The following is a 27,689-nucleotide window of genomic DNA, read 5'->3' as shown; positions in this document are numbered from 1 at the left end:
TCATGGACAGCATCAAACAAGCACAATTGCTCTGGCCACCATGCGGGTCATCTCTGAACCCCAAGAAGAGGGGGAAACTTCGTCTCACTCCTGGGTCCACAGCCTGTGATGGACCAATACATGTGTCAGCGGAATATTTTTTCTGTAGCAGAGGAAGCAATGTTAAACGTTATTTTGTTAACACACCCGTGATGAACATCCATCTATATGAGCCAATGAAACAGTCAAGGCTCTGCTATTAGGGGGGATTCAGGAAACAGGGAAGGCTCAAAATAGCATTGCTGAATGTTATCAGATTTTTAAACTAATCTTCAGCAAATCTTTTCAGCTGACTTTGGCTTTAAGAGTTCTTACCCACTAGATTGCTAAAATGGAATGAGAAGGGCCCATAGTGTGTTTGGTCTTTTTTTGTTTTTATTTCGTTAGAAGAGCTGTCCCATCTTATCCGATTTTCTCCTTCCTCATTAAAAAGAAAAAAAGGCGCATTGTTTCCCTAGATGGTGAGACTTAACGTTGGACTCTTTTCTCAGTAATTACAGGCTTTCAGATGTGCTTTTAAGTGGGAGAATGGACATGTCATGCAGTTAGCCAATAAATGCAATCCCTGATTAAAATATGAGTTCTAAAAGTTTGAAAACTTCTATTTCCCCAGTGCATTTGTAATTTCAGACCTGTGAACCTGGATTCTTTTTTCCCCCTTGGTCCTCTCCTGTGACAGCTAAAGCTACGCGTCTTTTACATTCACCAATCACACCTTCACAAACTTAAGTCAACAACTATGTGTTCAAAAATCTTTGTTTTCCCTTTGAAACTGGATGCAAAAAAGAAATCTCTCCTGTCAGTGGAGACGGCTGTGAAGGAACGAGGCGCCTGCACATAAATCTCCTTAAATTTTTTGAAGAGCTGCTTCTCTTTATCCCACTGGTATATCTGGGAGAACGTATAGTCACTCCCCAGGGCCAGGTAGTGATTCTCTTTAAAAGAAAAAGGCTGCAGGGTCATGGCCCCCCGGGATGGGAGAGCCTGGATCTCCACAAACTGCTTACTATTCCACCTCATGACCCTAGAGTCCCCGATGAAGCGGGTGAGGGAAAGGTAGAGGGCGTTCTGCATCCTGAAGCTCTTCACGGCCAGCACATCCTCCATGTTGGGGATGTCGCTGTACGGGACAAACTTCTTAGAGCTTTTATTCCACTGGAGGATGATGGGGACCTGGGAGCGGCTGGAGAGGATCAGGTGTGATTTGCCGTCTATTTCAACAAACTCGGCATCCGTGTCCCTGAACCACTCGTGCAGAGACTGGTACGAGTAGAATCCTTTGCTGTTCCATTTATACACGGTCGACAGACCAGCTTTGGAGCTGTCTGCGATGACAAAGAACGTCTCGTCCTCGATCTGAAACAGCTCGATGTCGTTGGGCTTGGAAATGCGAGAGACTTCTATGTCCTGGAATTTGACAAACTTGGTCCAGCTCTCGTCGTATCTGTAAATGTGGGAGCCACCGAAGAGCTGGGCCACCACCACAAAGACCTGGTCATCGATGAGGATGGCCTTACAGCCCACGATGGACTGACCTGCGCTCCAGAAGAGGGGAGATGGGGTTAGGGCAGCCACCGTGAGAAACACTCGTCCAGAGTCAGAGAAAGACAAATATTATATGATACCACTTATATGTGGAATCTAAAAAGAAAACAAGTGAACTTATTTATAAAACAGAAACAGACTCACAGACATAGAAAGTAAACTTATGGTTACCAAAGGGGAAAGGGGGTGGATAAATCGGGAGTATGAGGTTAACAGATACACACTACTATATGTAAAACAGATAAACAACAAGGACCTACTGCATGGCACAGGGAACTATATCCAATACCTTATAATAATCTATAATGGAAAATAATCTGGAATATAATGGAAAATATATTGGAAATATATAATGGAAAAAATATATATATATATATTATATATATATAGTATATATATATATAAATATATATATATATATTTCCATAAAATATAATGGAAAAAATATATATATACACACACACACATATATATATAAAACGGAATCACTTTGCTGTACGCCTGAAACTAACACAATATTGTAAATCAACTATAGTTCATTTTTTTAAAAAAAGAAATAACAAAGAACAATGAACAGGGTAAATATTTATTTATGTAAATCTAAACTATATATAACAAAAATTTCTTTAGGTAAATTAACTGTATTGAATAATAATATATTAAACAATCAGAATATTTTTTGCGTTTAATCAAGAGAATGAAAAGGATAAATCTTTATGTAAATCTAATTGGTACAAAACAATAATAAAATCTTTAGGTTAAAAAAAAAAAATGCCCGTCCACAGTGAAACTGGAAGCCTTATGAACTGCTGGTGAGAAATATAACATGTTCAGCCACTGTGGAAAACAGTATGGCGATTCATCAGAAAATTTAACAAAGAATTACCATATGATCCAGCAATTCCACTTCTGGGTCTGTACCCAGAGAACTGAAAGCAGGCTTTTGAAGAGATATGTGTACGCCGTGTTCACAGCAGCATTATTCACAATAGCCAAAAGGTGGAAACAACCCAAGTGTCCACTGATGGATGAATGGATAAACAAAATGTGGTTTATACACACAATGGATTATTGTTACACCTTAAAAAGGAAGGAAATTCCAACACATGCTGTGTCATGGATGAATGTTGAAGACATTATGCTAAGTGATATAAGCAGTCACAAAAAGACACATAGTGTATGATTCCACTCATATGAGGTACCTAGAGGTGTCAGATTCATAGAGATAGAAAGCAGAAGGGTGGTTGCCAGGGTCTGAGAGGAGGGGAGAATGGGGAATTACAGTTTAATGGGTACCGAGTTTCAGTTTTTCAAGATGAAGAGCTCCGGGGATTGATGCATTTATTGAACCACACATAAACACAGTTAAGACGGTAAATGTTATGTTATGTATATTTCCCCACAATTAAAACAAATAGTTTTAAAAGTACCTCCATCGAAATAGGTAAGTGTTGGTCACCTGGGCCTCTGGCATCTTTAGAGGCAGGTGTATAATTCAGGAAATTCACTAAGACACCAAGCGAATTGTCTACATGCTATTCCCGACTCCATAGGAGAGAATGAGGCATTTAAACGGGTTTCTTCTCTTGGGGGGTAAAAAGCTAGGAGTCAGGACTTAGAGGCAGGAAAAAAAAAATGTAATGGGAGCTCTTGAGGACGTTTGACCTTTTCTGATTTCTGAAGCTGAGCGGAGGCAGAGCAGACCGGTGTTAAACCTTGTGACTCTAGACCACACGGCCCAGCACCTCATAAGCTTTCTGACCCTGTGGCAGTTCCCTCAACTCCCTGTGCTCAGGCTCCTCCCCTACCAGATGAGACTAAGGATGCTGCCAGCCCTGACCTTACACAGCCGCTGTAAAGACTACCTGAGAAATTTCACGGTCAGGGTTTTTAGTACAGAGCTTGCACACACAGGAAGTGATCAATAACTAGTCACTCTCATTATTGGATCATTGAGGCAATTGAGATCACGAGCCATGATCTGAATGATCTAGCTCAGGCAGCACCAAACCAGAACTTTGCAGGAAAAGGGTAACATTTTCAGTCGTTGACTCCCCTGTCTGGGTCACCTCCCATCACCTTCTCCCTATCTGCACCCAGACCCCCCACCCACACCGTTCCAGCCAGACAGCAATAAGACCACCCACATCTCAAAGAGTATTGGCCCATCATCTAGGTCATTCAATTAAAAGTTATTTCTTTCCCCTAATTTTCTAGGCAGTTTGGACCAAAGTGAATTTGGTCTGTAAATTACAAGGATAATTACCCAATTTCTGTCCTCAGTATTAACATTGGGGGCAGACGGTTGGTGGATTTTTGGGTGGTATTTACTTTTCTCTTCCACTGCTTTGGCTTTCCTGCAAGAATCTGGTCCCTTTCCTTTGTTTAAAACTAATTATTGCATTTTTTCTGAGTATAAAGGTTTTTAATGTTCATCAAAGCAAATTCTGAAAATAATAATAGGTAACACATAAAGGCGCTATACTAAGCACTTTACATGCTTATTATATACTTAGCATACACTTAATTTTGTACCCCGCTTTATAAAGGCACAGAGAAGTTAAGTAACTTATACAAGGTCACACAGCTACAATGTGATAAAGCCTGGAATCCAAATCCAGGTAGTCTGGCTCCAGTCTACACTCCACCACCAATGTACCAAAAAGTACAAAGAAGAAAATCAAAATCACTTGAACTGCAAATGCTGAAATAACATTTAATATCTTGATATATTTCTTTAATTGCCAATCTCTGCACATATCCACATGTGCCTTTTAAAAATAGATCTGGGCTTATAGTATACATAGATTTTTTTATAACCTGCTTTTTTCCCTTGACCACTATGTTGTGAACATTTTCCCATGTTATTGCGTCTTCTACAACTTGATTTTTTAACACTACATGGTATTCCATTGCATGGAGGCACCATATTTTATTTAATCCCCGACTGCTGGACATTGCACTTATTTCCAGTTTTTCATTATTGTAAGTAATAGGCTTCCCTGTAGAGAAATCTGTGTTTGAAAACCATCTGGCAGTGTTCTTAAATGGAGAGATTGCGGGGTAGACATCGTGCACATTGTAAAGGCTTCTGGGTTTAAACTACCAAACTGCTCCTCAGAAACTGCACTGACTCCCCCTGACAGCACTAACTGAGGTACATGCTCCCCCTGAGTCCCTGGCTACGTAGGTCCCTTCTACCCAGAAGCATCCTGCAGCTCTACTGGTCTCAGCTGAGGGGCCGTGTGAGAAAGAAAGAATTCCTTTCTTGGAGATGCTCCATAAAGCATCCTCTTTCCTGGTGTAGCCTGTGGAGTTGTAGCTTATGGAGTTGTCAGCAGCAGCAGAAATCCTCGTGTGTGTGTGTGTGTGTGTGTGTGTGTGTGAATATGTGTTTTAGTCTAGGAGGAGAGATGCTGCAACATACTTAATGGGCAGAAATCAAAAGGCAAACAAAATTAACCAAAAGCAGGAGAGGTGAGAAGAGATGTAGAGAGAAAAAAGGAGCAAAACTTGGCGGTGGCGGGGGGCGGCTCATGACCCTGGGTCTCCCTCTCTCGCCAGAGGATGGGTGTCCCTTTTGCACAATGCCCAGCAGGGCCACAGAGGGGGAAGCATGTGTCCCGCCCATTCCTCGGAGCCCCAGACTTGCCGGCCATGGATGGAGAAAATCCTGCCCAGCTCTTGCTGACTCTGGGATCACCCTGTGATCAAACGAGATGATAAATGAGGCATGCACAGCCCCATGAGGAGAGAACGGTCCACGTTTACCTTGGTCTTGTTCGAGGCAAGTGGTTCTGGGGCTGTGCCCTTGCTCATCCATTTGTCATCTGCCCAGCTCGTGTGAGCTGCAGGGCTTTCCTTCACACCAGGCTGAATTCCAGCAAGCCACACTCTTTCCTCCACAGAGCGAGCAAGGCCCCTACTTCTGTAACCACCCTCTTTCCCAGCCTCCCTCAGGCCATGCTCTGCTGGTCCTGGCACTCCTATGCTTTTGAAAGTTGTGGAGACAATTTTATTGAAGTCAAAGAATTAGGGTCTATGGGAGAAGGAGGGCTGCTCCTATTTTTTTTTTCACTATAAAATAGAGACAATAAGTACACATTATGAGGTTGTGTAGCTGACGAAAGAAACAGCTTATAAATCACTGAGTATGTAAATGTGAGTTGCCTTCCTCTAAGTGAAAAATTATGTGACGAGATTTGTGTTTAATGGAAATTCATGTAATAAGGGAGCAGAGAAGGCAGACTTCATTCCAATCCGTTCATCAAGAAATGCTTCCTGTAGGAGGCTGCATTTGAGCCTGGAAACCCAGGTGAAGGGAGAAACAAAAGAGAGGTGGTTGAATTGTAAGATGTGATCAGAAATCAGTGTGACAGGAATTTGGCAATAGGTATTCGGAAATGTGTGTTGGGACCCTGATGTATGAAATCTGTGTGCTTTCATGAATTAAGAAGAGTAAAAGATCCAAACCTGGTGGATTTCCCTAGCGGTGGTAGCAAGGCATAATAATCAAATATCTATTTTTTTATCCGCAACTGATATCCCAACACTTGGTGAGAACTTACTATATGCCAGGCCCCATGCTAAGTGTTACATAAGCTACCCAGTTAAATTCCCATGGGCCCAATACTATGATGATACCATTTTACAGATGGAATTCCCACTTTACAGATGAAAGGGGCTCATGGAAATTAAAACTTGGCCAAGGTCACCGGCTAGAAAGATCTAGAGACAGATTTATGAAAAACTAGTGTGACGTTGGAGTTCATAAACTTAACGAACACAATTTTGTAGCTCACTTCTTGGGCTTGGCTGTGAAGAGGATCCCAGTGGGCTGCATGTCCAGCTGCCCACCTCTCAGAAGATTCAGACTTCAACACTCAGAGGCCAAGGGATCCCTGGAAACCAGTAAGCTCCAGCCCTGGCTCTGGCCACACCCACTCTGCTCTCACTGACCACTTCCTACCCGCAGCTCTGCGGCCTCCGCTGGGTCCAGGCCATTAGCACTTGCCTGAATCCTTGCAATAGCCTCTCAACTGCTTGCTCTGATTCCACTTTGGTCCCCTCCCCACACACGGACTACTCTCAGCCCAGCAGCTGGACACAACCCAGCATTCTGTAGCAGGCACCTGCATCTTCTATGCAGCCTGGCTGACCTCTGCACAAAGGTAAAAGCCCAAGTCCTTCGTAGGACCTGCAAGGCCCCCATGATCAGCCCTCTTACCTCTCTGACTTCGTCTCCTACAACTGCCCCCGGATCATTCTGTCCAAGCCAAACCAGCCACCTGCCCGTTCATCCAACAGGAAAAATACCCTCCTGCCTCTGGACTGCTGCACTCACTCTTCCCTGTCTGGAATGTTCTCCCCGCTGTTCCCACTCTCCATGTGCATCAAGCCCTCATGTCCCACAAGTTTTATTCAAACACCTTCTTAACGAGGCCTCTACCAGACACTCTACCTAAAATTTCAGTCCTCTCATGCCAACACTTCAAATCTTTCCTCCCTGCCACCTTTTCCCTTCTTAGCACGCTGTCATCTAATGTGTTGTATGTATTACAATTATTTGTCTTATTTTATTGTCTCTCTCCCTCCCGTTATAACACAGACTCCTTGAGGGTGGAGGTTTTCTTGTGACTTGTTTACTGCTATGGCCCCAGCACCTAGACTGGGCCTGGCTCAGAGAAGCACTCAAGAAATCTTTGGGAACAAGTGAAAACAATGAATGAATGACTTGATGAACCTAGGGGTGTGACCAGCTGCTGCATGTAGGAAGGGCAGGTGGAGGGCAATGCTGTCGCCTCCTACCAAGGTCAACCTGGGAGAAGGAAAGGGTGGCATGCAGCAGTGACAGGTCCCGGGCTCTGCCTTGGAAGTAACAGTGGAGTGATTCAACGTGCCTGAGCCTACATCTCTTCTTTCGGAAAGGTAAGGAGGAAGCCAGCATTAAGAACTGCCTGCTTGGGACTTCCCTGGTGGTGCAGTGGTTAAGAATCTGCTTGCCAATGCAGGGGACACAGGTTCAAGCCCTGGTCCGGGAAGATCCCACATGCCACAGAGCCATTAAACCCATGTGCCACAACTACCGAGCCTGTGCTCTAGAGCCCGTGCTCCGCAACAAGAGAAGCCACCGCAATGAGAAGCCTGCGCACTGCAACAAAGAGCAGCCCCAGCTCTCCGCAACTAGAGGAAGCCCACGCGCAGCAATGAAGACTGAACGCAGCCTAAAATAAATAAATTAAAAAAAAAAGAGAGAGAGAAAGAGGAAACACTTTAAAAAAAAAAAAGAACTGCCTTCTCTGTGCCTGGCACTCATCCAGTTCTCACAACATCCATGGAAGGTACATCTCCTGCCCATTTCACCCATGAGAAAACAGAGGCTCAAAGGCCACAGCTACTTCCTAGCACATGGCAGAGTCAGGAGTAGAATCCATGTTCATAGGTTTTCAAAACCTGAGCTCTTTATAGTTCATATGCCTCCTCTCTCTTGAAGAGAGGTCGCTTGTCCTCTACCTACAGGCAGGGAACCCGCAATAACACCTCATACAGCTGTCGTGAGCCCCAAGGAGATTAACCCGAACCTGGCTCTCTGCAAGCCCACAGCCAGCACGGGCAACAAGCACCGGCCTCAGAACTGCCTGCACGAGAGCACGGCTTCCCTCTGCTCCCACCTCCTCATGTGAGAGGGAGGAGAGAAGGCAGAGGGGCCTGCTCATTCAGCCCTCACCGACCTTCCAGGTCAGAGAAAAGATGGAAGCAAAAAACCATGCGGGTGGTGAGTTCCTCTCTCACCTCGTTTCCTCTAACACGGACCAGCTTTAGGGTCCTGAGGCCTGGGCTCCTTCCACAGGTTCACCTGCACTGCTCTGTGCTGAGTCTGCGCTTGGAGCGAGCGGGGCTGCTCCCAGGAATGTGGGCTCAGCACTGGGAGGCCAGATGGCACGTCGGAGCGTCAGGATCTACGTCTCACAGACCTCTCCGGGCTGCTCCCCGAGGGTGAACGATGCTCTCCCTGCATCCCTGCACCTGCTGCAAGGCCAGAACCTCCGTATCTGCAAATGCTACCTGGATACGCTTCTCTCTGCCCCAGCAAGACGCTGCTCGAACCAGAGAAGGAATCACTGAAGGAAACCCTCACGTGAGGCAAGAGTCAGGCCACGTGGTGCTGTCTGTAAAGTCAGTATTAGTATCAGATTGCACTTTGATAAATGAGACGTCTTTGAAAGATTGTTTTGACTTTATCCACTGATTTAAAAAGCAAGTAGACAGTCCATTTTTAGTAGCGCTAAGACACTGGGATTCAATGATGGCCCCAAATGAAGCTCTAAGTCTTATCCCAAAGGCTTGAATTAGGAAGCCATTTATGCTTATTTTGTACGTACTTATTAAAAGGAAGTAGTGATCACCAGAACTTCGCAAGGGGGCAATAGAAACAGCTGTAGTGTGTGTGGGTTCATGAGCGTGTGCATATGTGTACGTGAGCATGTGTGTGTGTGCGTGTGTGTGTGCATTAGCCTATTAGTTAAGAGCTTACAAAAGTCAAAGGATTCGGGCTTCCCTGGTGGCGCAGTGGTTGAGAGTCCACCTGCCGACGCGGGGGACACGGGTTCGTGCCCCGGTCCGGGAGGATCCCACATGCCGCAGAGCAGCTGGGCCCGTGAGCCATGGCCGCTGAGCCTGCGCGTCCGGAGCCTGTGCTCCACAACGGGAGAGGCCACAACAGTGAGAGGCCCGCGTACCGAAAAAAAAAAAGTCAAAGTATTCATTTAGCTGCTAAAACGCTCATGCAGTCTGAGGCTGTCATAACTGCTTAAAATCAAGGGATTCTGGGAGTGACTTCTCACCATTTCAGGAAAATGCTTCCTGCCACAGGCCCCCATCACCCTCTCCCTTTACAAAAGGATCACCAACAATAAATAGAATCACCACCTAAGGTTTCTGCTCTCACCAATAACTGACCATGTCCAGAAAAAGTTGGAGCAAAGAGGGTGGGCTGGAATGTGTTCCCAAATCAAACCAAGCCAGAGAGCCAAGCTCCCTCTCGGGCTAACAGAGAACATTTCTTCTCTCCCGGGCTTTAGGCCACGCTGAAATGAGGTCAGTACATCCAGTCAAAGCCATAACACACCTGTAATATTGTCATAGCTCCGGAAATTCATTTCGATGTGGTCCCACTCCAGCACCATGCAGTTCTCCATGCTGGGCTGAGCGATGGCCACGTACACATCATTCTTGGAGTTGAACGTATCCACTGAAACCGACTGGTAGGGCAGAGTCTGATGAACAACAAAATCTGGGAAGGGGTGTTTAAAAAAAAGTCTCCATGAGCTCTCCTGTGGGCATTATGGACCGCCATTCCCCTTCTATCCTTTCTCTCATCAGTTCCAAAGAGGACTGGGGAGCGGGGAGGGCAGGAGAGAAGCAACACACATCATGGCATGTTTCACTCTGGATGAGTCCAGAGAGTTCTGGCTTGTGCAGAAATAGCAGACTGAACGCACAGCTTCTAATACAGCTTCCCTGAGATAAATAGCTCACAAGTCTGGCTAGAGGATCTCCAAGTTTTAAACAAATTTGGTGAGACCTGGCTTTCAGAAAGACAGGACAGAAAGGATACTGCAGGGCAACATTCCTGAAACTATGGTGAAATTTACTCTATGAAGAAGGGCTGCTGTGGTCAGATTCCTTTGGGGAATGCTGTTCTTTTTAGCTCTCTCAGAAGAGTCCAGGTAGTAAAGAAAACTAAAAGTAAATTCCCCAAAGGGCACACTGCAGTTTTGGAAACCCAACCAAACTCTTTGACGGGTTCTTGGAGGTTTCTAAAGCCCACCGTGCGGGGAAGTTAACCTAGGTGTGTTTACTGGTTACTGGACTGGTAGCAGTGCTAAGTACGGCTGTGCCTGGGATCTGGGTACTGCTCTGCAGCCCAGGGAGCAGTTACAGGAGATCTATTAGACTTTCCAGCAATATAGACGCCATCCTATTTAAGCACGCATTCTGCTCTTACACTTAGTGGCAAGTCAATACCCATCATCTGTGTCGCTCCCTGAGCTACAATGACTCACTCTGTGAAATCTTGGTACGGAATGTACAGTCTTACCAAGAAACAGGGTTAGCATGCCCTCGGATGCAAGAACGGTTAGTGTGTGCAGTAGCTAGAGAAACAATGAAGAAGGAAGTTTTTTAAAAAAAACAAAATACTAATAAAGTTTAAGTTATTTCTTTGGCCAGAGATCTTTCAGGGTGCACTGCTTCTTAGCAGGCTAAAAGTGCCCAGGGTAAACTGAGGGTGGACGTCTGGCTTAGAAAAGTAGTTCCTATGAGAAAATCCTGGCTTTGCCCACCTCTTCCCCCACCCAATCCTTATCCATGCCCACTGAAGTCCCATCTCCTCTTGCAAAGCTGCCCTGACCAGTCCAATCAGGGACCCTTCCTAACTTGCTGGACTCATAATCAGGCAATGTTGTTTACATATTATTATTTACTAGGATTTAGTCTCCAACATAGAGACATCAGGGTCAGATTTGAAGAAATGGGAGAGATCTCAGAGCCACAAGCTGAAGCTCAGAGAGCGTGTGTGCCCGGCCATGGACACACAGCCAGCGTGGTGTGTCTCCTGAACCAAGGGCTTCCTAAGGAAGGTCCTACACTTCTCAGAGCTCCAATGACACAAGCCCACAGCAGCCACTCAAGAAATAATTGACTCAGAAACCTCATGAAAGATGTCAACTGAGGGCTTCCCTGGTGGCACAGTGGTTGAGAGTCCGCCTGCCGATGCAGAGGACACGGGTTCGTGCCCCGGTCCGGGAAGATCCCACATGCCACGGAGCGGCTGGGCCCGTGAGCCATGGCCGCTGAGCCTGCGCGTCCAGAGCCTATGCTCTGCAACGGGAGAGGCCACAACAGTGAAAGGCCTGCGTACCGCAAAAAAAAAAAAAAAAAAAAAAAAAATGTCAACTGAGAAAGGCATTAAAAGGGCAGGTACCAGGTAGTGAGTAAGGAGGGCCAGTGCAAAAGGACTAGAGGCAGGTAAGGGGGCAGAGCTGCTGAGTGAGTGTTAAGGTGGGAAGCGTGGAGCCGGGGCCGGAAGAGCAGGTGCCCGTCAGCGGGCAGAAGGTAAAGCTGAGGAGTAAGGGCGGCGTGAGGCACTGGAAAGAGCGCTGTGCTTGGAGTCAGACCACCTGAAACCACTCCCTGTGTTTGAATCCCTGGGCTGCGTGTGCACCTCCCCTTACAAGGCCTCGGTTTACTCATCTGCAGTATGGGGGCAATGATCCAAGCTCGATGGCAGGAACAGACTAGGTAATGTGGTGGACATGCCGACCTCAGGCTCAGCACACAGTAGGCGACCGATAAATATGGAGTTGAGATCCAAGCAAGGACAGTCCCCCTCCACTGTCCTGGTCACTACTGGGCCATCTCTTGGGGACAGTGTTCATTTTAATGGCATCTAAGATAAAATGCCGGAGCGCTGACTCTGCCTTTTTGCTGAGTGACTTTAGGGAAGTTACTCAACCTCTCTCTGCCTCAGTTTCTTAGTCGTCTGTTGAATCCATACTCACGTAGAACAGTGCTTTGCACAAGGTGCGTGCTCAATACATGCTACCTTTTGGAGGGGCCCCTCTCGTTCTCAGTGGACAGGAGCTGCTGAGTAAATGCTTGCTGGCTTGGCGAGTGTGGGAGGGCTGGCCTCGCCCCTGACTGTGGTGGGAGAGGACGGGGCTGAATGAAGGACCCTTGCAGGTACAGGGAGAAGAGGGAGAAGCAAAGAGGAGGCTGCCTCTGCCCCCGACAGCAAGAGGTGGCCGAGGGACAGTGGGGACAGTCGGCAGGAGTGGAGGAGGTACCCGCCCCTTCTGGAACATTCGGAAGAGCTGGGGCAGGTGAGACAGACTGGTTTCTACCCGGCCTGCACTTGCAGCTCCAGGAGCTCGGGCAAGAGCCTCAGGTTCCCCAGGAGTAAAATGAGGGCAACGTCTATTTCACAAGGTTTCTGTAGAGGCCGAATAGGAGACTGAGGATTAAGTGTTAGCGCCCAGCCTCGGCTGCGGTGATCCCTCAGGAGGTCTACATGCGTAACAGTGACAGCGTGAAGCTGCCTGCGTGAAGACTTAGGGCAGAGTCACCATGGATCCTAGTTCCCCCTCCCCTATCAAGTCCCCCAAAATACCAGCGTTGCTTGGTCAAAGACTAAAACCTGAAAAACCCCTGGTTCATTCCTGTGGGCCCCGGTGGCCCCAGTGTAGAAGTCGGAAAACCCTGCAAAAGGCTTCCGTGTTCACAGGCTGGTAAATGGGAAAAGGGAAATGGAAGCAGTCACGGTCTGCTTTCTTTCCTGGAGGTAGAAGAGGACTCAGAGAATACAGCTGCGTTCTTCTAATTACCACCGAGACGTCTATAACCTCCTCCAGCATCTCTGGTTGCCTCGCCTCATCCAAGTCTGCCCAAGGTTCCCAACACTCCTGGTGCTTTATAACCCCCTCTGCTTGCGTTCAGAGCTTCCTGACTACACTCTGAATTCTCAAGCACTTGTGAGCTTAAAAATGCAGGCCGTTTAAAGTGCAGACCCAAAAGTTTCAGTTTTTTATTTTAAAAAAATTCCAGAATTTTAATTTTATTTTTAAAAGAAATATAGAGAGCATTTTACAAATCTAGCCTTTCATGGTCCTATTTTCATTGATTTCCCCCAAACATTGGTTTCATAATATTTTCTATATACTGGCTATCTGGCACAGCACAGACTGTTAAATCATTCGAGTTATAAATCTAATTCTTAATAGGACACTCCTTCTCCCCCTTCGCTGCTTCTGTCCAAAAAAAAGGAGGAGAAGAGAAAGAAGGAAGAAGGGAAGAAACCGGTGAAACAATATGATTGATGAATGTGTGTTTGTGTGAATGGGGGAGAGGACTCGGGGAATTTAAACATCTTCCCCATCACCATCGGAAGTTATTTCTCACAAACGACAAAAGCACATTCATTGTGGAAAGATCTCAAACAATCCACACGCTGAATTTACTGGTGTTAAAGTATTAATGGCCTTCTCTGCAAAAAGCACTTCCACTTCCATTCACATTGGATTAAGTTCATGATGTCAGTGGGACTCTTACAATTTAGGCCTTGTTCCCACTGGAATCAACAGACTTTTACATACCTATTTATAGCACTTGCAGAAAATAAATTATACATGATGCTGATCCTATTGGGAGAGAAACTGCACATTAATGCATTATTTCCCTCTGCATTTTCATCAGCCCTGAAATGGGGAAACTAACGGGACAATTAGGATACAAAATTCACTCCCTCTTAAGGAATTTAGTGAATTATCCACCTAACATGGGGAAATCTGAGTAGGTAACGGGTTTTTGAGGTGGTTAAAAATAGATTTGAAGCGGAGGGTTATGGAGGGACTGATTAAAGCTGAAACCCGCCAGGGGTGGCTTTGTGGTGTTAGTTACACCCCGGTGCTGAGGAACAGGATGGTAATGTACCCTCCTCTCCCTGGGAAGAACAAGGTGAGACATCTACCGGAAAAATTTACTCCTTTGCTAAAACCCCAAGCTAAGAGGAAAACAGTGCACTCAGAAAATGTGCTTCTTCCCCAAACTCGAGTGAGGATGTGGTAATGGTACCATGAGTCTTAGACTTGGCTTTCCAACTTCCATCCATCCTCACCTATCTCCTCCCTGGCCTTAAAAAGAGCACCAGCGTGTGAGGCTTGATCTGAGCCAGAAGATAGGAACCCCCAAAACTCATACTTTATCGACCTAGTTCTTACAAGTCAGGGACTATATTTGGGGGGAGGGGGTCACAACTTGGTGGCACGATTTTTTCGTGATGGAAGACACCGTGGGTGAGAGCTCATCTGTTCATGAGCCTTAAAGGGATAAAACAAGAGCAAAGACAGAATCATCTTCTCCCTGTTTCCAGGTGGGGTGGGGGGGCTGACTTCCTAAATTTTAGCAAAAAGCTTGTTAGCAAAGATAAATATGTATAAGAGAATGCCCCCAAATGTGTTAAGGGGCTCATGCTGCCCCAGAGATTCTGGGTTTAGGACAAACTCCTAGTTTCCAAGGCCCTCTATAGTCCAAGCCATTTCTCTCTGAGATTGGCAACGTTGTCACACACTAGGACCGGGAGTGAAGAGAACAATGGAAAAGCTGCTCACTTCAGCATGGGGTTTAGAGAACTCTCCAGAAAAATGAGAAGAGGCAGAGAGGCGCCCCAGCGAGCTGGGGTTTCACATTTCACAGGGCATGGCCTTGAATGCCACCTTTTGGTGCAAAGGTCACTGACCGTGACCTCTGATAGATTGCACTGCTCTACAGTACAATAAATAACCCCCCAGTGGCCTCAGCTGGCTAAAGGGCACCTGCCAATTACACAGCTGAATAAGTCCCTGTTCAGTGATGAAAGACAAGGGCATTTCCGTAAGACTTCAGGTTTCCTCTGAGAAAAGAACAGAACTTGTCAGGTCCCTTATTTACAAAGTTATCAAGAAATAATTTTTACTTTTGAGTTTGTTTGTTTATTAGATCAGGGGGTAGCAGTAGGACTAACCTAAATGTGATATTTTGTTCTTAGAGTTTTTTTGTCTTTTGAGTTTCCATAACTATTTACTGAGTTCTCTTTTCTGCTACTCCTACTGACATGACTTGAGGCTTTGTAGATACCAACTCTCAGCCTAAGTGTTTATTTTTATAAGTCCGGTAAGCAGGTTTCATACTGTGGATTGATCCACTCTCCTTTAAAATCTGGCTTTTAGAAGCTATAGAAACTCCACCTAAGCCTTTCATATGGAGATATTCTTGGGCTCTCTACAAGATATGACAGTTGAGGCAGTTAGATTTTAGCTTTATCTTATAACCTGAAAATGTATAAACTGAAACTCTGAGGCAGACTCTGGAAAACAAAATCAAACTTTCTTGACATTTTTTTCCTCAATGTGAATTTTTCCTTTTGATAACTACTTGTTAACTTATATTCCTACTTTGCCATTGACTAAGATGCCTAGCTATCTCATTTTACATGGAACTACAAAAGCAATTTATAAATTTTAAAGTCTGGTGTTTATTAGTTAAATGTCCTATAAATTTCATAGAATTCAATCAAGAGAACAGTGACTTAGGTCTCTCTGTACTGTCTTTATATGAAACCTAGACTGCTTTGAAAATGTTCTCATGCCAAACTCACCTTTGAGCTTAAAAAAAAAAAAAATCTTTAGACAAATTTGAATTTTGTAGAGAATCAAAAAGAATCAAAAGTAAAGCCAGTGCAGTTAACAAAAATCCTTCCAAACTGTTGAGATATTTTCCTTGCCACATCAAATCATTTCTTTGAGAATGCTTAAATTTCCCCTAAAATAATTTTGATAGAAAACTTTTACCCCCATGTTTCCCCACTCCCTGTTGACAGTCTAAAAGAAAAACAAAGGGTTATTCTAAATATCAGACTTGGATGATAGAGGTTCTGAATACCTGTAGTTGTGCATTCGTAGTCAAAGCTGGTCACGTCATTCAGCTTCTTTTCCTGATATTCTGGTGGACCGATACACAGGACATCAGAAACAGTGGAATTTGTCATCTTCAACCACAGATACAACCACTTGGCTTTGCAGTCACATTCAAACTTATTGCCCCTTAAATCTCTAAAAAACAAAACAAACACAGACACAGAGAAACAGACATGTCGGAAATATTTTGGCCCTAACATGAAACTCCAGAAATCCTGATATCCTGACATATTTAATAACTCCCCCAATGGAATTTTTTTTAAATTTTGTATTTAATACATCCGATGTCTTTTACGTACCACTACTTTATTTAACACTCTTCAGTGCCCATGATTTTAACCGTATAGCACGCAGAGAGTGCTCAGAGTTGACACAGCACCGTTTTTCCAAATCCTCTTGAAACTGTCACCACGCCATGGTGGAAATGGGGGAGGGGTGACAGAAGAACACCACCCAGCAGAGGTTCTCACAAGCAAAAACAGGACATTACAGGAAGATAGTTTTGACAAACACAATTGAAACTTTAAGATCTTGTTAAACTTTGCCCAGCAAGGAGTGACAAGCACTAGAAGATAATGCAGATGGATACGTTACTGCTCTCTGGGAGAAAGGAAGCCCCCCCCCCCCCCCCCCCCGCACCCGACCCAGCATACCGAATTACCATTGGCCTAATGCTACTAAGTATATGGCAAAGCTAACACAATACAAACTATATGCTGTTTCCCAGTATTCGCTACTTTGTCATAGATTTTTAGGTACAACACACAAAAAATGCAGTATAGGGGATTTCAAGACAAGCACACATAAACTTAATTTTCATTACTTACAGTTCAATCAGAGAGTCTAAATCACTGAAGACATCCCTTGGGAGTGCTTTTATGTGATTATTGGCCAAAGAACTAGAACAAAAAAGTCACATTTTAATGTGGTTATTATCTTCATGTCCTATCCCTCTGAAGTCCCTTAAATAAAGCAAGTGATTTAAAACAGAGTTCTAAACCTCTTTAGCAAAAGGTAGTTCAATTTCTGGCTTTGGTCATTGATACTGAGATAAAGAAATGAGTTTAGTTAAACAAAGATAACATTATAGATGCTGGAGCATACAATGTCCGTTTTCTTGTTTTGTTTTTAAAACAAGCATTTATTAAGCTCTTGATACACGTTAATAATCCTCAGATGGCATCTCACGTTTCTCAGAATAAAAGTCAAAGTCCCTTTGATGGCACCCAAGGCCCTCCATTGTCTAGTTACCTCCATTCCCACTTACCTGTGGGACTGAATCTCTGATGATTCAGATCACCCACACTGGTTCCTTTGCTATTGCTCACACAGGCTAGTCACACTCCCAGCTCAAGTTCTCTGAACTCGGTGTTCATCTGCCTGACGCCCTCACCCTAGGTGTGGTCCATCCATCACCTCCTTTAGGTCTGTCCTCCACTTTCACCACCTTCCCTGATCTCTACACAACTCCTTTCCGTGCCCTGTTGATCTCCACTGCACTACTGTCACTTAGCATACAATATATATTAATTATCTATCTATTTGTTTACTGACTCTGTATTCTCCCTATACATAAGCAACATGAGGACAGAGATTTTTGTCTGTCCACATCTGTATCCCTTGCATCTAGAACAGTGCCTGGCACATAGCAGGTACTCAGTAAAGTCTTTCTGAATGGATGATTTAAGCACTAAAATGAGAATGATAAAAAGATAGATGTACAGTCTTATCCTAAGAAGTTCCCTCATGGGGCATCTAAGTGAACTTTATTACTTGTGACTATTAAAAAATAGTATTTACTTTATGTAAATATTCTTTTACATAAAGAATCTCAGCTCTAACACTAATGATAATAGAAAATCTCAGTGAACCACAATGTTTAGGGAATGACTGATTGTGATCAATTTCATTTTCTCATTAATTAAGGTTGACCAGAAACCATATTTTGTATTTTTGCTCTTAGTGTTGGAGATCTTTCTAAAATGTCCTAATCTACCCCCCATCTCCAGGAAGCAGACTTGAACAAACATCATCAACGCTTTCTCTGATGATTCAGGATTATGCAGTGCCCTGTCATCATCCTGCTGAAGGTGAATGTACGTGGTGCTGGGCTGCTGACGTGGAAAGATGATAGGTGTTGAAATGACTTACATCAAGTCTGATTTCTCCCAGGCATCATGCCCTCATGTGAGTCAGCCAAAAAACCGAAGCTTACTTTTGTTTTCTTTTATACATTTGAGTATACAAACAGCAAAACATAGAAATGATAATCCACATGTAGGTAATTCAGCACCAACCTCTTTAAAAATATATATGAAATTAATCTTTTGTAGCATCATAACGACCCATCCCAGAAGTAGGAACGAAAGGGTCCTCCTCCTTAGAGTCAACTAGGGTAGAAAGTTTGTGCCCATTTTAAATCCAAACATTCTTGCTGAGTGAGAGCAACGGAATACAGGGAGACCTACAGTTTCTAAATTATGTCTTTTCCCATCCAGTTAACCACGAATGGATTAAAATACAATTTCATGTATTATTTTACCTTCCTTTCCTAAATGATTTATTGGTACAATTTTAAACATGTTGGAAAACAGGCTGAACAGATTGAAATCGTAACTACAGACTGTAGATTATAGACTACAGACTGTCATCAGACTGAACATTCTCTAGAAGTAGTTTCTTGAAATTTAAAAAGGAGACAGTTTTTTTTTTTTTTTTTCTGGCTGCTAGTCACTTTTTCTGGAAAGTAAAGTACAATATTTTTAGCTAATTAAAGGTAACTAGTTTAGCGAAACATTTTTAGTGAATTGAAATGCATTGGATTGAAGTGATAAGCATATACGGAATGGTCAAGGCCAAAAGAGAAAAAGCTGTATGTTTAGTAACTGTTCCAAGTGTTCACTTTAGATTTCAGAAAGCTGAATTATTTAGATGGACTGTCCACCCCTACCCCGCCCAGACTCCGTGCATAACATCTCACTTTCCACTTCATTTTGTGTACAAGTTCATGGCACTTCATTTCTAAAACTACTTAACAGCAACTGGCCCCTTGGGCTTTGTGGGACGGCTGGAAAACAAATGTCCTAGATTTTAGTTACAGATTGGCACTGCTCCTTCAATGCTTTGAAACCTGATCTATGTTTCTTTACCTATGGATGTGAGTTTGCAGGTGTTGGAAAAGTTCATAAAGGTACAAAGCAGATACTTAAGCAACTTCCAGATAGTCACTTCCTTAAGCACAGGAGTGAACTTTAGAGAACTGATGTGTTCTCCTTGCTTAGAAGTTTACCAAAAAGGGGGGATGGGGTGGGCTGGGAGGATCAGTTCATTCTTTCAACAGTGTATTAAATGTTTTTATGACTACGGTACATCTCCAGCCCAGAGGAGTCAACTTTAAAAGCCCTAAGACTTGCCCTGCAGTAGAGCACATATGGAAAACCCAGCTTAGTAACTCATTGGTCAGTCAGTGAATCAGAAAGAATGTCCTGCTGGCTTAGCCCTGTGTGAGACCCTGGGGGAAGAGCAGAACTAATGGAAGATCAGCAGGGGCCCTGCCCTCAGGGAGCTTTCAACACAGCTGGGGAGATGAAACTAACATCCGTGAAAGGGCACCAACCAATATGGCCAGTGTCTACAGCAAAGTGCCTGTTGTGTGGAATCAGCTAGGAGGGCTGCAAGAGGTGTGGAGGGGAGATCAGGAATGGCTCCAAGGAAAAGACAGAACTTAATCTGGACTGTGAAGGAAAAGGTGGATTCCAGGAGATCATGGGCAGAAGAAACCGTATCCTGGGCAAGGGAAAGAATGTAAGGGAAAGGCCCAGTAATGGGGTGAATTGGGTGTGCAGAGGGGTGCCCTGAGAGCCCAGTGTTGTGGGCACATTCAGGGAAAGGAGCTGGAGAGCTGAGGGGAGGCGGGCCCCATAGGCTTGACTGTGGGATGGGAACACACGCTGGATGGGCTTACATCTCCTCTAATGCATCAGATGCGCTCTGGACCCAAACAAAGGGCTCCTTTGTTCCCTGTGTGTGTGCCCCCTGCATGTCACACAGACAAGGAGGTGCCTCTTGCACACATATGGGTGATACACAGCATATGGCTGTACGTGCAAATGTGTGAGCACACACACACAGTTATGTGCACACATGAATAGAAGTCCATGTACCCAAGGGCCCACATGCACAAAGATATGCAAATACATATGCACAATACCCGCATATTTACATCTGTTTTCAGGCCAAGGACCCATAGCCAACTGGTCGGATGAAAGTTGACATCTGGGCGAACTCAACCAGTCACACGGGCTTTACTTTAGGCGTATAATCTGCCCAGAGCCTTTGCTCAAAAACAAAGCCCTTCATTCCTGACTTCTGGGAACTGGATTTGTCTTGCCACAGCTGTTCTTCTCCAGACCCCCACAGTTGTCTTCCTAGCGCACCCTGTCTAGCCACCCAAACTGCCAAGGCTACTCAGCAGTCCCTGGAAAAAACTGAGGCTTCTTCATTAGCGGAGGGAGGGAATGATGCTGTTGTTGTGAACGATGACGATGATGATGATGATAACAATGCCAACCAGACCTTGAACATTTACCGTGGATAATGGGCCGGATGATTTGCAAGCAAGCACTAACCCACTACGTGCGACAATCTTATGAGGTCTGTATAATCATCCCCATTTTTAAGGATGAGAAAAGTGAGGCTCGAAAAAGGCTAAGCGATACTAACAAATGGTGGCCTTGAGATTTGCACTCGAGTCTATTGTGACTCAAAGCCCATTGTCTTCGCCCCTACAAGAACGTGGGGATTTGGCATCTAGGTTGAATCTGAAAAAACACTCAAGACTTTTATAGCAAGGACAGAAAACATGGAGGAATGATGCCAATAAGAGTCTGATGTTGTCCAGGATCGGCTGTGCTGCTCCAGATATTGAGAGACTCCCATTTCCACTCCCTCATCTCCTTACTCTACAAGCTGTAACTTAGGCAGGACTTCTGATCGGTAGCATTCCAGAATCAGGTGCTTCCTGAGCCTACTGACAGACACCTTTGCCTCTATCAGGGTCTGATGTGAATGATTATCTCCTTAGATGTCGTATCGGTTTCGGCTACACACCCTGGAGGTATTGCCACCCTGCCTAATACCCCTACTCAAAGCCCTCTAACTTCCCCAATTGTCTTTTTACCACAGATAAGCTGACTATGGAGATGGGATATGTTATCCTATGTTATCCTACTCAAACACAAAGTTTCTAGCGTGCAAATGGTTAATAAATTGCTCCTGCCAAGACAATGACGATGTCCACATTTTCATAAGCACAGGCACTATTCTTCCAGTTTTCTAAATTTGCTAAGTGTGTGTGCTTGCTTTATTTGATATGCCAATTCAAATCAATTTGTTTAATTTTTTCCTCCAGAAAGCTATTAAAGAACCCAGAGAGCTTAGCTTAAACCACAGATTAATCCAACATAAAAAAAAGAAAAGCTATTTGCATCCAAATTAAAGGAACCACAAAAATGTCTCTATTCTACTTCATCCTAATGTTGATCCTCCATTCAGCAAACATTCTTCAATGAGTCAGGTAAGCCTCAGTTCCCAAATCTGTACAATGGGGACTCACAGATTATGGTGAAATATAAAGAGAGAAGGCTTAGTGAGCACTCAGCCCAGGGCCTGGCACAGAGTAGGTATATGATACATGTTCCATTCCTTCCCACCTCGTCCATCACTCCCAGCTCAGAGCGCTCCTGTCACATGCAGTCATGTGGACCGTAACGGCAATTCAGGAGGACGGAGAAGATAAGAAAGCCAAGTGTGTGAGTGATCACAATGGGCTGGTGTCTGATCGACAATACGGAAACCGCTCGGGCAATCTGGCAATGAGTTTCCCTCAGAAGCTATCACAATATGTAGAAAACAGTCAAGAAAGAGAGAGGCACTGGGAAGTGACCCTCACTCTACACATTAAATAGGGCTTACAACACTTTTCACAGGACTTACAGGTGAGTCAGGTCACGAAGGCCACGGAAGGCGTTTCTTGAAATGGTTTCTATTTTGTTCCCTTCAATGAACCTAAGGAGAACAGCCATATAATTAAACTGAATTTTCTCTGCTTAATATCTCGAAAAAACGATACTGCGATGCTTTCAGAATGAAATCTAAAAGCATTTATAAATTTCAGAAATTCATCTCCAAAGGCTCGGTCAGCTATACCAGATTCCAAGTGGGAGCTGGGTGTGTGTGCAAGAGTGCCTCCACACAAGGGTGCTTTTTGCACTCCTTCCAGAAGCAGCCTGGAAGTCTTCAAAGTCAGGATTGGCAGCATGGGTAAAAACATCTTGGGGGAAAAAGGAGGAGAAAGCCCTACACAAAGGCAAGATATTCTCAAATTCCACAAGACTGGAACGCTTCCAGACATCTTCCCCCCTCCAACCTTCTTACATTTCACAGTGCCTGGCTATAATACTTCTGTTAACATCATTGCCCCTTGAGGGGAGCCCATTGTTTTACCTCTTCATATTAAAGTCTTTGCCCAGGGAGAATTCCATTAAGCTTGGCTTCCGGCAAACTTGAGTTCATCATGTCCTACACAGTGTCACCTCTGAACAAGTGGGTGACAAGGCAAGGATATTCTCAAGATCTCTAGGCTACTTGGAAATAGAGAGTATAAGGAAGTTGAGCATGGGCCACACTTCTTTCTCTGTGCTAAGATGTCTTAGGGCTTGCACACAGGACCTTGCAGTAATAACTCCAGCCATGCTTTAAAATGGGGAATACATGAAGTGAATGCACTAGGACTATTCCCTAGGGCCACAGAGAACTAAATTTTCGTTTACGGCATCGCATTTCTTCAAATGTAAGAAAGTCTCTGATGAGATGGTCCAAGGGAGACTTTGCAACATGATGTTTTTCGTTAGTGAAACAGTTCTTGATTCGTACACTCAGAATGATCCGGTGCCTGGTTTGTTTTTTTTTAAATCAGGGGTCTGTTCAGTAATAGACTTCAGTATAAGCTGAGAAGCGAACTTCCTCCTCAGTAACCTTGACAGGAAGATGTACTGCTTGAAAGAGAGAATGGATGGTTCTTTGTTCACCACCTCCATCGGCTGTTGATGTGCTCTGATAGAACCTAGTTGGCCTAGCACTTCAGCGTGACCACTCTTCCCAGGTTACCCAGACTATCAAGTATTATGAGAGTACCCGTATTATGTATCCTCTGAAGAAACAATTTCTCCAGAGACATCTTTCCTGAGGACAGGAAATCAGCAGAGAGCTTTCTTAGACCCAGGATGTATTTAGAATTCCAACATCTACCTGTTAACCTCAGATAAGAAAGCAGAGACATGGATTTTAAAAATCCCCCTGAATGCTAGGTAAGGAAATCCCATCTGATAGCAGGATTAATATTATTACAAAGTGACAGAAGACAAGGGTGGAAGAACTCAAGGGGAAAAAAAGACTACCTGAAAGTGTGAAGAGGCAGAAATCAGAGCCAGGCATTGCTGGGGGGGGGCGGGGGGGGGGGGGAAATGCACAACTGAAAAGGGAAAAATAACCTTTATTTTAAAGGAGAAAAAAAAAATTAGACCCTCAGCTGCAGCTCACAGGAGACACTGCAAACGGGATATAGGACAGGTAAACTAAAAACGTGAAGCTGTATCCCCAAATAGGGTGACTTTCTTAAAAGTATGTAACCCTCAGAATCCTTCAGCTTCATTTCTGGCTGATCAGCAAATCCATGTCTAGCTTTGAGAGGTAAAAATATCCAATATAATTTCCAATTGTGCTTATGACATGACAAATTAAATGTCAGCAGAGAATGAATGAATATCTTTCCTTCTTTGTTTCCTTTCCCCCTCTTTGTCTCCAGCCTCCTCCTGTCTCAGCATGTTTATACACAAGTAAACTATAAAAGGTCAGCGCTGAAAACAGAATGGGGTTTTCTGAATTTTCTCCACACTTAAGCTCTCTAAGAGATGCTGTTCCAGCTTGGAAAGCAATACAGCCATTCCACTGACATACCAAACGCTCAGCAAATACACAAAGCACAAAACTTACAGGTATTCAAGATGAAAAAGTCCAGCAAAAGCATCATCCCGGATGACTGTGAATGAGTTAGAATTCAGCAATCTGAAAATAAGAGACATTAGGTTTCAATGCAGAAGTGTAAAATTTGAGTCACGGAGTGAAGCCATTTCTGTTTCTTTTGTTATGTTCTGATCTGTGGGCAAACACGGGCTCTTCTCAGTGTAAAACTGGCCCATTCGGTGTGCGACCTGACTCAGACACTGATGGACAATGGCAAGTGGATTCTCTTTGGCCAGATTTTCTGGTCACCCCCATTATTTCACCTTTCTTCCCTACGGGTCTCAGTAAATATGACCTGAGAGCTCCTATTTCCATAATAACATTTAGAGGTTAAAAATGGAGGCTCTCTTTTAAAGTGAGGTGTTTGGGAAATGGTACGTTTAGGTGAAATTCAGGTCATAATTCAATGTAATCATGTCCCCAGTTGCTGGATATGGGCGACGGCATCTACAGTAAAGTCCTTGACAGGAATAAAGATGCAGATGTAGAGAATGGACTTGAAGACATGGGGAGGGGAAAGGGTAAGCTGGGAAGAAGTGAGAGAGAGGCATGGACATATATACACTACCAAATGTGAAACAGATAGCTAGTGGGAAGTAGCCACATAGCACAGGGAGATCAGCTCGGTGCTTTGTGTCCACCTAGAGGGGTGGGATAGGGAGGGTGGGAGGGAGACGCAAGAAGGAGGGGATATGGGGATGTACGTATACATATAGCTGATTCATTTTGTTATAAAGCAAAAACTAACACAACAATGTAAAGCAATTATACTCCAATAAAGATGTTAAAATAAATAAATAAATAAAGTCCTTGAGCAAAACATGTGCTGAAAGAAGGAAAGGACACTGCGCGCTGGGGACTCAGCTCAGTAGGGACACAACAGGGCAAGTAAACACTAAGAGCCAGCCACAGTTTACTTGTGGAGCTTGGGTAGCTTGGGAAGGACTGATACCCAAGAGACAGAGACGGCTCTTCCCAGGACCGCACCTCCAGGAGAGCCATCTCCAGAGAGGACTTCCCATACTCACAGCAGCTGCAGGGAAGGCAGATGAGAAAACATTCGGTCCTTGATTTCCGAGAACGTTCCATTTACCAGGCTCCTACGGGCAAGAGAGGAACAAAACAAGGACTAGGTTGCTTTGAGGAAGTGCCGGGCAAGATGGACGAGAGGCCTTATCCTCTACCTGTGCTTTAAACTCCTCCACTCAGGAAGGAGGCTTCAAATGGTTGGCCAGGGTCTTCTCAGGGGTACGAACAAGATGAGTCCAGCCATTTTCCAATGAACTGGATCAACAGGAAAACTGGACTGAATAATAGAAACCGTTACTATCAGTCTAGCTCCTTGCATAGACATCATCTCAGCCGGTTTATATCAATAACCCCTCACTTCCTTTTCTTAACTACAGGAGGCCCTAGCTGAAGACGGATAATTCCTTCACCTCTGCCCATGATTCTGTTCGTGTAGACACAGCATTAGTGTTGGCCGACGAAACTCAAGGGTAGGATTAAGCGTTCCCCTTGGGAGCACATCTCTGAAAGTCGCTCAGAGCACTTCTGATTAAATGCACCGTGAAAGCCTTGGGAAACAACCCAGAGACACCTGAACTTGAATGTGTGGTGGGAGGCCATGCCATCTGCCAGAGTTAACGGCCAATCAGAACAAGGAACCTGACTATTTTAGCCACCAGGGCCCCTATCCTTTTTGGCCGCAGTAGGACCTCAATACATCATTTCAGAATTATTTCAGTTAATATGCAGGTCCGTTAAGCAGCTGCTGGTCTAAGGGATTTAACCAGGGGAATTCTCATTTCTGGAATGCTCCATGTCACCCGACTTAGCAATATTAGGCGTCCAACGGGCCCTCTGTTTCTGCTCAGCCAGACTCTTCTGACTGCCTATAAATGCAAACAGGAAGCCCTTCACTCCTGGGTCCAGGCTCCAGCGCCTTGCCTGGGGTGGAGACACGGAAGTGGAGCGCAAGAGCAAGTGAGAGCAACCCCCGCTCCCCCATGGGAATCCCTGCCTCTACGACGGACTGGGCATCACCCAGCACCTCGGCCTGGATGTGGGAGTCATTTCAGCAGGAAACATTTCCCGGCAGTGAAGATATTGCCCAGTAGCCCCTTCCCCAGCCATTATGAGAGCTGGCCATGTGGTTTGAGTGGCTGTGTGAGGCCAGGCTGAAAGCCCCTGAGCAGGTGGACCAATAATGGGAAGCCCTTTCCTGTCCGTTCCTCCAGCACTGAACAAGCAGCCAGCACAACGCGCGGTGAGGAGGGGGGCAAGAAGCCCTCATGAGCTCAGGGAAAGGAGTCCGGCTGACTCCCAGCACTTGCCCTCTGGGCTGGATGCCCACATTCCCCAATGCGCCGCCAGGTCCTCTGTGCTTCCCTCTTCCGGGCCACATGCGGTGGCATCTCCACTTCTAGAGGTGACATGCCTTCTCCCAGGTACTGCCCCACCTGCAGTGTGGACAGGTCCAGAGGAGGGCATCGTGTAAACCACAGCCCCAGACCTCAGGAGGGACAGTGAGGCCTCATCCCTCTGCAAGCGCTCCAGTCATGCTCGGCTGCATACACAAGCCCCCCACACAACCTTCCCACCCCCAACACACATCCTCTCAAACTTTAATGCGCCCCAGAATCACCTGGGGAGGCCAAACGCAGACTCCAAGGCTCCTCTCTCAGACCCTGCATCATTCGGTGCGGGCCCCAGAATCTGCATTGGCACAAGGCCCCCCAGGTGGATCTGATGCAGGTGGCCCGCCGGCCAGACTTTGAGAAACACTGGCTCAGGGACTTGTCTGGCTTCCCAGACTCTGGATCTCGGGCTCCCCTCATCCTCCCCCGGCGCCCGAGACTCCAACCCACGTCCCACCGCGCGCCCCAACCCAAACGCAAAGGAAGGGGCTGGGAAGTGGGGTCAGGGTCGCGCTGTCCCGGCGCCAGAGGCAACTCCCGGGCGGCGGCGGGCGCCGGGTGGGGCAGGACGGGGCAGGGGCTGCCGGGGTCCCACTCACTCACAGGGAGCTGATGTCGCCCGGCACGATCCTGGGCACCCAGGAGGAGCCCACGCAGATGATGGACTCCTTGGTACAGCTGCAAGTGGCGGGGCAGCGCGCCAGCCGCCTCACCTGCGCGCTCGGCGGGATCAGGCACGCGGCTCCCAGCAGCAACAGCAGCCGTCCCGGCGCCCCGCCGCCGCCCCGCCGCAGCGCCATGCCGCGTCCCCGGTCCCCGCCCCGGCCGCGAACCCCGCTGCCGCGCCGCGCGCTCGGACTCCGCGCCGCTGCAGACGCGGGCGCCGCTCGCTGCTCCTCCGCCGCCGCCGCTGCTGGCTAGGACTAGGGCGCCGCGGGTGTGGGAGGCCGAGCCGCAGCCGAGCAGCATGCTGGCCGTCACCCCCACTCGGCGCCCCCCCACCGGCGCTCGGGCCTCGCCCGCGCCCGCCTGACATCAGCACCCGAGCCCGCAGCCAGCTCTGGCCAATGAATAATGCGGGGCGGGCGCCCGC

At 45.8% G+C, this 27,689-nt stretch overlaps 1 protein-coding gene across 1 annotated transcript; it reads right to left on the bottom strand.

Annotated features, from left to right (window-relative positions):
* Positions 1 to 396: 396 nt before the first annotated feature.
* LGI2 (leucine rich repeat LGI family member 2) lies at positions 397 to 27,396 on the bottom strand. Its single transcript, XM_065877880.1, has 8 exons — positions 27,200 to 27,396; positions 25,205 to 25,276; positions 24,147 to 24,218; positions 22,089 to 22,160; positions 16,922 to 16,993; positions 16,060 to 16,229; positions 9,713 to 9,877; positions 397 to 1,574 (listed from the first exon to the last, which is right to left on the bottom strand). The coding sequence occupies exons 1-8, from the start codon at positions 27,394 to 27,396 to the stop codon at positions 757 to 759; spliced, it is 1,638 nt and encodes a 545-aa protein (XP_065733952.1). The 3' UTR covers positions 397 to 756.
* Between the last annotated feature and the right edge of the window lie 293 nt (positions 27,397 to 27,689).

This window comes from Phocoena phocoena, chromosome 5, assembly GCF_963924675.1.
Source record: "Phocoena phocoena chromosome 5, mPhoPho1.1, whole genome shotgun sequence".
Lineage (NCBI taxonomy): Eukaryota > Metazoa > Chordata > Mammalia > Artiodactyla > Phocoenidae > Phocoena > Phocoena phocoena.
Note: the sequence above shows the minus strand (reverse complement) of the source record. Positions and strands in the feature narration are given on the sequence as shown.

Bases quoted from the DNA above. Each gene is read 5' to 3' on its own strand.
- LGI2 (XM_065877880.1), bottom strand. From the start codon at position 27,396: ATGGCGCTGCGGCGGGGCGGCGGCGGGGCGCCGGGACGGCTGCTGTTG. The intron at 25,277-27,199 runs GTGAGTGAGTGG...TCTTGCCCGTAG, and splicing joins CCGGGCGACATCAGCTCCCT to GAGCCTGGTAAATGGAACGT. The intron at 16,230-16,921 runs GTAAGTAATGAA...TTTGTTTTTTAG, and splicing joins TTAGACTCTCTGATTGAACT to AGATTTAAGGGGCAATAAGT.